At 37.9% G+C, this 12,068-nt stretch overlaps 1 protein-coding gene across 4 annotated transcripts in view; it reads left to right on the forward strand.

The window, feature by feature from the left end:
- The window catches only part of LGI1 (leucine rich glioma inactivated 1), a 31,096-nt gene extending 26,010 nt beyond the window's left edge, over nt 1–5,086 (forward strand). For all 4 annotated transcript variants that reach the window (XM_055719943.1, XM_027803761.2, XM_005432404.3 and 1 more), the window contains 4 exons: nt 1,406–1,477; nt 2,683–2,852; nt 3,268–3,432; nt 3,512–5,086. In XM_055719943.1, the coding sequence (XP_055575918.1) occupies nt 1,406–1,477; nt 2,683–2,852; nt 3,268–3,432; nt 3,512–4,329 (1,225 nt within the window). In that variant the 3' untranslated portion in view covers nt 4,330–5,086. The remainder of the gene's footprint in view (nt 1–1,405; nt 1,478–2,682; nt 2,853–3,267; nt 3,433–3,511) is intronic.
- The last annotated feature ends 6,982 nt before the right edge of the window (nt 5,087–12,068 follow it).

Raw genomic sequence — 12,068 nt, forward strand, 5'->3', positions numbered from 1 at the left:
AAGTCCAACTGTTAACCCAGGACTGCCAAGTCCAGCACTAAACCATGCAAATGCATAAACCTTGTGTAAATGTTTCTGTTAGTCATATTCCCATGGCAGTGCTGAACCTCTGCTACTTCCAAGTACATCATCCCTTTCAGTTTGCTGTATAATAATATATAAAGAATATGTAGGGCATCAAACCTGCCTCAGCTTGCAAGTCTACTTAGTTTTCTCCATATAAGTTACTTGACTTTTAAAGAATTGCCCTTGGGTGTAAAATGAAGCGTAAGTGAAGCACAGTACACCAAACAGTGTTACAATCGGAGGTACTTTGGAAGTGGTGAAGTCAGAATGGACTAATGGCATCGTCCCATATTTACAATTCCTGATAAGGCAAACACTTAATTTTAAATGAGCCAGCAGACCTAGTACATCTCAGCCTGTTCTTGAATTTAAGTATATGCCTAAATGGCTTTGCTTGGCTAGAGAAATTGTAGTTACTAAATAATTTTCACGTTTACAAGTGAAACTGAAAGAGGTTTTAAGTTTTACTAGCTACAGATTCTAACTGGGATCTTAAACTAGACTGATTTCTTTCCATTTTCATTTGTTCTCATAAGCAATAAATAATTTGGTTAATCAAAAGAGGCATAATCTATACCCTACAACATCATTCTTTTCCTTTCATGACCTCAGTGACATCTTGGAGAACCCAGACCTTTGGTGGACTCACACAGAGGTGTCTGACTGAAATGTAATATATTGCTTGTTCAAAGCCTGCTCATGTTTCCTTATCACTTTTACTACTAGAATACTCACTGAATTTAATCGAGTTTTCCCAACATTAAACACTGGGAATTAACAGCAGGTTTTTGCTGGTCTCAGACACACATGCTTACACATACACACACACACACACACCCCCTATTCCAGGAAAGAAATTCATGCCAGTCAGCAATTTCTTCGCTGTCACTGCATATTTCCAAAAACTATGAGCTAAACCTAAGTCCAATGGAATGAAAACTAGTGTTAAGGTTTTCTTTCCAGAAGTGGGGAAACCGAAGTAATATGAACACCAGGTATTGCTATCTCATGAGGGAAATATCAGTAAATCCAGTCATGACTAATTGTTTTTAAATAATGGTATTGGCAAAACATGAGAGGTGATTGCAGTTTTTACCCTGCTAAGTATTCTAAATGCTGCAAGGCTGCTGAAGAGTGAGAAGGCAAAAGAAGGCATGGCATTTTAGTGGAAGAAAAAGTCACAAAGTAAATGAGCTATTCATAAAAGCAATCTTTTAGAACTAAGTGCTGGAGAATACCAGGGTTCTTTGCCTTAAGAAAAAAATTCCACACAGTTACATCTTGCAAAAACGTGTAATTTCATGAACTAACGCTGATACTGAAGTGTCTTCTTTTACAGGAGTCTCGCAAATAATAATCTCCAGTCGCTTCCAAAAGACATATTCAAAGGCTTGGATTCTTTAACAAATGTGTAAGAAAGCACTTAATTTATCTAATAATTATACTAAAAATATAAAGAGATTATTTCAGACACTATTCTCTGTAACCATTCAAACCGATAGCCAGTAATGGGATCTTATTTCTGGTCAGAGCCTGCCCAATATGGGTAGGCTTGGGTTTTGTCTGCTGTAGTTGGCAATTTGCTTTAGTTTTGAATATTCCACCAGTTATGAAGATAAGTAATATTGTTAGTGGTTATGTAAGAGACCTGCATGTTCATTGAGACTTGGTGCATAAGAAGAAAGTATCCTTAGGGATGCATGAGAGAGCATGGCATATATGCAAGTAATTTCTGGGAAGGTTACCTTTTATCACAAGAGCATTTGTCTTAGTAAGCACCATATCCCATACTAAATCTAATTGCAACCAACCCAAAACCTGAACTTGTTCAAATATATAACTTAAATACCAGTAAAAATACAAAATATAGATAAACAGATAACCTCTATAGTTGTTTCACTGAAATATGTCCTGTTTATAACACATCAAATTCTGGTTCATCTGATCTGGGATAATAAGTGCAGAACATCCTTTGCCTGCTCCCTGTATTAATGAGGTAGGCTGAATTCATAGTGTAAAGCTGCAGTAGTAAGATGTGGAGATGGTCGGTGTATCTAGTAGCGTTACTTGGCATGACTGATCATGGCCAGGTGGTTACACAGTGGTCCTGGCGCTTGCCTGTTCCTGTACATACGATCTGACACCTGACTGAAGACAGCTGTAAAAGACTTGAACAGAACTCCTTTGCCTGTGTCTCCTAAAGCCCTAAATGAATATTTCTAAAGGACGTAGCAAATAGTGACTGGCTGACCGTCAGGTCACAGTAGTTGCAGTTTTGTTACCTAGAATGCTTTTGTTCAGAAAGGGTGATCCAAAAGAAACCACCTCCTGAAATATGGGTCCAAGGCTTTTGTGTACCTGTAAACGTGGGGAAATCAACAAACACCTCCTACTGATCATCAAGTTAACTTCTCCTTGGTTACCTTAATATAATTAAATCTGTGTGGGTTCTGGTATGTAGATTTAACTATGGGTCAGGACAAATTAAGCCAGGAAGGCATCAACTGAGAATAAGCAGAGGGCACATATTTAACAAGAGCCCAGCCTATTGTTGTCCTGCAAGGAGGAATACATCAGCTGACTATTTACTTTCAATGCATGATTTATTTGTTGTAGAGATCTTAGAGGCAACGCATTTAATTGTGACTGCAAACTGAAGTGGTTAGTGGAATGGCTGGGCAGCACCAATGCAACTGTTGAAGACATTTACTGTGAAAGCCCACCAGAATATAAGAAGCGCAAAATCAACAGCCTCTCTCCAAAAGAATTTGATTGCATTATTACAGGTAATGTGCTTCAAATTATTTATTCTTGTTAAATTAAAGTCAAAGCTCTGTATTTTTTTATTCCAGGGTCCATTTTTGCAGGTAGTCTGCACAGTGGATGGAACTTTCTCTAAAATCAATATGAATCCTGTGCAGGTGGAAGTCTGACGTGAATCACTTGCGAGTGGAGTCTTACATTGCAGTTTCTACTCAGACTTCAACATACTATATAAGGATTTGAAGAACTGGACCATAAACCAGCATCTCTTTATTGAGAATGACTGAAAAACAAGTGGCAGTGCTCCTTTATCAAACGGAAAATTGGACTAGTGATGAAATACTGTAATTTGTAATAAACCGGTATCTGTTAAGCAGATGTTTTTAAGTACAATATGGAAAGTATCTCTGTAGTTATATGTTGTGTGCACTTTTGCAGAATTTGAAGTTTATCAGTCCCTGCCATACCAATCTCTGTCAGTAGATACTTTCTCATACATGAATGATGAACACGTGGTTATTGCTCAGCCTTTTACTGGAAAATGCATCTTTCTTGAATGGGACCATGTAGAAGTGATGTTCAGGAATTACGACAACATTACAGGTACTAACACTGCTCGACAAGTAACATTACAACAGCTGGTCCAACAAGTGGTGCTAACCCTGTCTTTTTCTTTTTATAGGTACTTCAACTGTTGTGTGTAAACCTATAGTTATTGAGAGTCAGCTGTATGTCATTGTCGCACAGCTGTTTGGAGGCTCCCACATATATAAAAGAGATATTTTTGCTAGTAAATTTATAAAAATTCAAGATATTGAAATCCTTAAAATCCGAAAACCCAATGACATCGAAACTTTCAGGATTGCTGAAGACTGGTATTTTGTTGTTGCAGACAGTTCAAAGGCCGGTTTCACCACGGTTTACAAATGGAATGGGAATGGATTTTATTCCCATCAGTCTCTGCACGCCTGGTACAGAGATACTGATGTGGAGTATCTTGAAATATCTGGCAAACCACATTTAATTCTGTCAAGTAGTTCCCAAAGACCTGTAATATATCAATGGAACAAAGGAACAAATGAATTTGTTAAGCGTTTTGATATCCAAGATATGGAAGATGCATATGCTGTGAAACATTTCAAAGTGAAAGAGGATGTATACATTTGCTTAACAAGATTTATTGGGGACTCTAAAGTAATGAAATGGGGTGGTTCAGCATTCCTGGATTTACAAAGGATGCCATCCCGAGGGTCAATGGTATTCCAACCGCTTCAGATAAGTAATTATCAATATGCCATTCTTGGAAGTGATTATTCTTTCACTCAAGTCTATTATTGGGATGCTGAAAAGGCAAAATTTGTGAAGTTTCAAGAATTAAACGTACAGGCACCAAGATCTTTCATACATGTCTCCATCGATAAACGAGATTTTCTCTTTGCTTCAAGTTTTAAGGGAACTACATTGATTTACAAACATGTCATAGTTGACTTAAGCGCATGACACTCATAATTCTGAGATTACATCAGACTTTCTACCATAAGTGGACAAAATGAACTAAATGCATGATGACTCTCTTATCTTACTTCCAAATGAATGCCTTTAAAAGTTGAGATTGCTAGAACAAAGTATTACTAGTATCTTCATCTTTAATTGTCAAGTCTAGTGGTGTTGGAAGTTGCATTTTTTAACAAAAAGAAATTAAATTAACTGTTCTTTGCATCCACAATATGTAAATATGTGTGCAACTGCATCTGTTGCTGTAAGAAATATTAAGATGTACTTTTCCATTTATTTATTCACCTGTTTGAAACAACTGCCAAATAAAATGTTTACATTTTGTGTCTTTCACATTCCAAATATTATTTGCAGGTGATACTTTTTATTTGTGTATATATTATACACATATAAAATAAACCCAAGAAGGTATATTGCCCAATGTAGTGTTGTTGCACAATATCAAAAGTCAGGTGGATTTTATATATAATAATAATAAGTTCTTGATAAAAATACAGCATTGAACCCTAATCCTATAAATTATCACCTGGACATATCCTTGCGTTTATGTGAAGCTTCACTGATTTAAACAGGACTCCACCCAGAAAAAAGCATTCAGTTATATAGAACCAATTGCAAAATGGAGGGTTCCATTATAGAGATCCAGCTGTAGGATGGGGCTTTGTACTGTGTATCCCTGTAAGAACTTGACTTTCTAAAACTTTACAAAGAAATCAACAGAATAAAAGGTGATGTAAAGGTCTGCCTTTCTCCATCTCATCCTGAGGCAGCACAAAACAAATCTGTTGTAACACTGGGGCTCTTACTGTGCTGAAATCTTGAAGCACAGCTTATTTTTCAGCTAGCATCATTTCTGTATCTGAAATGTCACACGTCACTTGCATGAATTCTGTGTGTTCCTGTCAAGTCCTTCCACTGTAATTGCGATTATTTAATCTTCAATGAATTTATTCATTATTCTGAATGAATCTAGTGAATGTGAAGTAATTTTTTTCCACTCTCCTGCAATAAAGTTTAGTAACAGATACTTCTGTAATTCAGGGAACTTGGAATGTGGCACGACAAATTCAGTTGGTATAGCATATGCAGCTCCAGGAAAGCTGGAGCTATTAAATGACATCAAGTTTGAATTTGGCATGAAAATCTATTACAAACTCAAAGTTAAAATAGTCTTTTGTTTACGTAAGTTACCTAGTGCATCACTTGTAAGAAACCTATACTGCTGCTGAAGATCATTTGGTGCAGCTCAGGAAGAGACCTCCAGCTGATTTTAGACACCTTTGGGCTTCACTTGAAGTTATCAAGCCTTGTGCTCCAGGGCCATCTTTAAAATAGACACTTGAATACTGTGTATGTTTAAACACATTTCTAACATTCACAGATGCTGATGGGCAAGTAAAACCATACTATGCATGCCAGCTAATCACACAAGCTGATTCTGCAAGTTGGCTGCTCCCCGTACCCACAGACCCCCCAAAAGGCAGAGCGTTACGGTGCTGCTGAGAGCACCAGCAGCAGAAAAACAGTCATGAAGAAAAAAGACATATAATGTACATTTTAAAAAGCCAGTCCTAAACAGTATGCTTCTGTAATAAGGACTAGAGGGGTTTTTATATTAAATGTTACTTGAAAAGAAAAAATTTCCATGTGAACAATACTACTGTAGTAAGTTAATTTTTCTGATGCCTTTTTAACCATAGCTGCCTATGCTTTGGTCAGTATTTGGCTTAGTAACTGCCTATTCCATAAGTATTTACAGTGTCACTAGAAAGATTTTGAACTGTGTTTCACAGTTGAAACCTCCAAATTTTTTTCTTAATAAATACATTTCCAAAAATCATCTTGATAAATCAGCATGTGCTTGACAGGTTTCCTTTATAAGTTTTTAGCTTTTATATGAGCATGATTTCAAACCCCAGATGAACCCAAATAATGTCTTTTATTATTTCTCAGTGTTGGCTGCACATCTGTGATTGCCAATTCAGTTTGTCCATCTCTTCTTCAATCCATTTTGCATGGCAAAGGAATGAAATGCAAAGTCATGAACCAATCTCCAATCTACCAGCAAATCATGAAGTGTTTTTAACTTCATCTTTTCTTTTGTTTCAGTCTTTTACTTAGGGTCCTATTGAATTATATGCACTGATTTTGATCTGATTTCTCCCATTGGTACTTGCCTACATGTGCTCTCTATCAAATATCAGATAATGGCTATGTATCCTTCTCATTACGGATATATTATGGACATCTGTCTGAATTTAAGTGGAGTTGGATAACCTTGCAAATCTGCTACCAGCATTTATTTACGAACACTATACTCCAATATATTACTTCCCCATTGTACCTTGAGAAGGTTATGGTTCATGGAATTGTATTTCAGAGCTGGCCAACTGCATGCACTATGCTATAGTAGTGCTACGATTGTTTTCCAGAGTTAACTTATTCTGAAATAATATGACGGACTTCAGGGAATTCACTGCTACTCCTGAGTTTAAAAGCCTGCTAGGGGATGAGTCACTAGCAATTTACATTCACAATACCTGTAAAACCAGCCACGTACGGTGGAGGGTGGTAAGGGATTAATCTGCCGGGTTAATCTGCTGAAGTACGCAACTGTTTTATCAATTTGATTGTTCCTTCAGGAAATTTTACCTGTAGTCAAGCCCTTATGATTTAGGAGATTCTTAATGCCTATGTCATTTTTGGAAGGTCAGCTAATCACTATAAATAAAATGCTGAATGTAAATCTGTTCTCTTTTGAAAATCCCTTTCTCTAGCCAATTTATGTCAGGTGGATATTCACAGGGACTACATCCTGTTTCCTACTGTGCAACTATAGCATTTCATTGCACCACATAAGGAATAGGGGTATTTTTAGAACAGAATTCATAATCCTTAATGTAGAAGAGTGTAAAGGCTCATTAGGTGGCTCCCTGTGCTGTTGCTTCCTAATTTCAAATACTGGGCATTCTAACAGTTCCTCTGAGCATAAAGCCATATTCCGTCCTGGTTCTCTGCTCAGTATTCCTTCCAGTATCAGTGAAAGTCCCAGGCAAAAAATAAAATAGAACCTTTTGTCACATATACATTGATACTTTTTTTAAATGTTTCAAAAAAATCCATTTCTTTCAGCAGTCTGTTACTGGCTGCTGACTGGTTGTCTTCTGTGGTTGTAATGGATTTTCTAAACTCCCTAATTGTTTTGTTTATGATTGACAGAGTATGTAAAGCACTAAAAGTATTATACAAGACAGTATCGGAGGTTATTAATGGATACTGCTCATTCTTGATGCTGCTTGGTCATGTTAATGCCTAAGACAGAAAAAAACTGTTCATGGAATTCCATTGTATTCCTACAACTCCATTATATTTTTCATGGAGCACAAACATAGAAGAACATAGGCTTCTCTGCTCTGGAAGGGATATATAAAATATATCCAGAATACCTGATATACCATGTGTAGCTTTTTTTTTTCCTTTGTTGCAATGTCTAGGACTTGCAGGCTTTTTGTTTCTACTTATTTTCCATTGAAAAAATATTCCAAAATTCACTCTTCCTACTAAGAAAAAAATTCAGTAAGGAGAAATCTCATTCTGTAAGGTAACAAAACAAACAGAAATAGGAACAAATTGTATTTATGTGGAGTTGCATTTTAACTGTAACGTCTCTTAATTCTCTTTTATTTTTTAAACTTTATTTGAAGGGGTGATAACAGCCATTCAAAGTACACTTGAGGATGGGAAACAACTATTAGCATAGTTAATAATATGTGTGATATGCTTTGATATGTTCCAGTGGGAAGCTAAATGTCTAACAGCTGTATTTATGTATATGAGCATTACAATATATTGTGTTAGTATTCAATGGAAAATAAAGAATATTTAAACCATAGGAGTAACAAACAGTCCTCAGACTGTTGATGAACACTGCTGGCAATAGCACCGAGAGAAAGCAGAGAAGTCAGCATGCCCGAAGCGTCACAGCTAGGGGCAGAAGGTAAGCCCACAGCAAGTCTCCAGAGTCCAGGGGTCTTTCCTTTCAACAAAATATTTTCCTTACCACGAACCACACAACGTGTTCCTCTGCAGCAGGGACCCCCGAACACCCAGATGATCGCCCAGTTCTTGCAAGATGTAGCAAGAGGCTTACAACTTAACGGGTGACATCCACCATCCCAATGCATGGCTATTTTCCCTCCTCTCTGTTACGCCGGCCCCGAGAGTGGCCACATGCGTGGAGCGGTGCGCGGGCCACCACTCGCCGAGGGGCCGTGGCCCAGCAGGGCAGGAGTCGGGCCAGCTTCGGCAGGTGGAACACGCGAACCACAACGCTCCATCCGCTCGGCTGTTAATGCCGCCCCGCTGCCTAGCAGGTTTTCTCCCCCATTTGTTAATAGGTACTGCAAACACTTGCAGCCACCTTCCGTGCGCCTGCAGGCCCTCTCTCATACTTGCTCATCTGAGGCCTGAGCGCAGTGGTAAGGCTGCGATTTAGAATCCTATTAATGGGAACAGATAAATATGTTTCTGTGATCCGGGACTCGCTGATAACTGTCAAGGTCTTGGGTGCCGAGTATGACGCCTCAAGACCGAGCTGCCGTACGCTGTCTGACTTACTGCTAATGGCAACTTTCCTTCATTACTGATGACTCTGAATTCTAATGGCTGGTGTTACAGGCATCTCTCTGTTTATAGCTCACTTAACGTGCCCAGAGGCCAACCTAACCCTATTCCTATTCAGGAATTTTCCTGAAATGAACTATAGTGACAAAGACCTCCAGTGTGCTATTACAGAAGTGGTGTTGTATTTGTGCTTTGAATTTCTCCAATTAGTTATGCTAGTGTAATACTTCTGCCTTCAAATTTGTGACAGTAGAAAGCAATTTGCCCCCAAATATGCATATTTATATTCATATAATTGTTTATTTATTCTACAAATAAACTGAAGTGGATGATGATAATAATTATGTTACTGTTCCCAATCTCCCATTCATCAAAACAATTTCTGAATTCTCAAAAGTTGTTTTCAGCTCAGCCTTACTTTATGCTTCCTACCGAATTATTTCAATTGAAAAAGGACTTTCTGACCCATTCTCACTTCCTGTCTGAAGGCCTGGATAGCGACAGCAGTATGTTAGCAAGTTGTCAACCTGCCCAGATGGTGAATATCCAAGAATGCTGAAAGAGCTTCAGAATAAACAAGCTGATCTGCTAAGAATACACAGTCTTCATTAAAAACCATTTATGTGCAAAAGAACTGGAAGTAACAAATATTGTGTCTATTTTTACAAAAAGTTCATGGGATAATCAGCAGAGTTTCAGACCACTAAGATCCGCATTTATAACTTGTTGAATATCTGAAATGGTAATTGAAAATGGGGGTATAAAATTTCAGGAGAAAGTAGGTAGCTAAACAAGTGGGACAGGCTGACTAGTGAAGTTCAGGGTCCACAAATGCAAAATATTATGCATAGGAAAGAAATGCGTGTAAGGTTTAAAATTAGCAGGAAAGAAAGGCAACTTGACATTGTTGTGAACAACTCAGCAAGACACTGATCTCAATATACGGCTACAGGAAAAAGCAAATTATGTTACAACATGTGCAGAACAGGAGGGAGAATACAACACTACATGTTACGGCAAATCAGTGCTGTTGCCTTAACTGAGATACTGCATGCAGTACTAACGTAACCATCTCAAAAAACACTCTGCAGAATGCTTAGGGACTCAGAGGAATGAGGAAGAACTCATTGAAACTGTGGAACAAAATGGCACTTGACTTTAGCAAACACCAAGCCATAAACCAAAATACTTAAATACACACCCCCCAAATTAAACTGTGCCATTCCTTGCAACAGGCAGTTCTTGAGAACAAGAACATGGCATTCAGAAATGGTCACACATGGACAAATTACATAAAAATTGCATTTATCTTTTTTTAGTACTTAAAATAATTTCTAATTATTAGAGAAGAGTAGGTTCTTTGCACTTCTGTGAGAAGCATCTGGCTGTAGCCATTTAGGACAAGCAGCTGGATAACGAATGTGCTCCAGTGTGGCATTTCCTATTTTCAGTCCTTGAGACACATTACACAGAGATTAGCTCAACTTTGTTGCTGAGATTCACAAAATAAAATATATAAGACGTACATACAAATTAGCTGTTCAGAAGCATTTACAATACTGAGAACATGAACACTGAAAAAATCTGGAATATACTGGCAACATGTATTTTGAGGATGTCAACAATTAGAAAATTTTGGCAAACTATTTGCACGCACTTGAAAATGTAATTGCACAACTTTGGCTGGCTTCAGCTATGTAAGTCCTAACAGACATAGACTCCTTTGGGAAGTACAGAACTCAGCCTTTTTATAACCTTATTATTAAAGAGTCAAATAATAGAGCTGTAAAAATATTAGGTGCAAAGTACCTTACGATTAACCAGGTAATAGTATTGTCCCATGAGGGAGTAATTCCTCTAACACAAGGACAGATCACTCATTTTGGAAAAAACTCTAAACAAAGAAATGAACAACCCCAAATTTCACAATTCCCAAATAACTGTGAAATTTGAAAACCCTCTCCTGCTCGTTTTTGTCCTCCACATACAATAACACGATGATACTGCCCATTCAGGAAAAACACCAGTAAATATGTTGCTCCAGAGTACAAAACAATGGAAGAAAAAGGACAAAGCTGGAACAGAAACAATAGTTTGTAGTCAGGAAATCTGTTTGGTTTTGGAAAGTTTAATTGCACCCATGAATGCCTAAATTTTCTGATACATAAAACATTGCTGAAAATTTAATGTTTATGTTTGAAGGCATTAGCTACCTGGATTATAAACTGCAAACACCAATAATCCACATGCACTGGCATTAGTCAAGTCTTAAGCTCTCTCTTAAACTTTTCCACAGCATTATTTAAGACAACAGTAACTCCTTCAAACTAAAGTGACTTCATGGCTGAGACCAAGGAAAAAATACCTGGTACAGCAGCCACTAGGAAAGCTCTTGCCTTTCTGCACAAGGTTCTGAAGTACATCAAACTGCAACAGCATTACGATAATCATATTGTATTAGCTTGAACCAAATGGGAGATGAATGTTTGTTCCAGAATTACAACTCATTTCAGAATTTCTGTAAAGTTACTTTGAGAGCAGTGACACTATCAAAAGATCTAACAATAAGAAGAAAGGAAGCTAATTCCATCTGCTTCTCAAAAAGTCCTAGTGCTGGGGTGGTTCTGACTTGTCTTAGTGTAATAGATGTTGTCTAAATGTACATAGATGTAACTAGGTAAAATTGCAAAATAATCAGTTAATTCAATTACATGAACTGTGACGCGTACCTGGCAAGACTATTACAAATAAACTATGCTACAGTGATATCACTGCGTATAACTCAAGTTCTCTTAAGCCCGTAACTTGCAAGGTTTGGTTTCCCTGTCTGAGACTAGCTCATAGCTCTCCTTGTGCCTGCACCAACAGCAGGCAGCCCAGAAGCTGCCCTTGGAAGTAGAGAACAAGCTCCGTGTGTGCCTCAAAAGTGATGATTTCTCTAAGTACCCGCCACAGACCAGAGGCACTCCTCCCAGGGACAAGGACAACTCAGCAGGGTCCTGAGGATGCCAGCTCTGGCATTTTTTTGCTGGTATTTCAGAGGGAGTAGTCAGCTTGTGTGTGTCATCAAACCCAAGCTCACTTTGCGTCCACGTGCTGGA

This window comes from Falco cherrug, chromosome 9 (assembly GCF_023634085.1).
Source record: "Falco cherrug isolate bFalChe1 chromosome 9, bFalChe1.pri, whole genome shotgun sequence".
In the NCBI taxonomy this organism is placed as follows: domain Eukaryota; kingdom Metazoa; phylum Chordata; class Aves; order Falconiformes; family Falconidae; genus Falco; species Falco cherrug.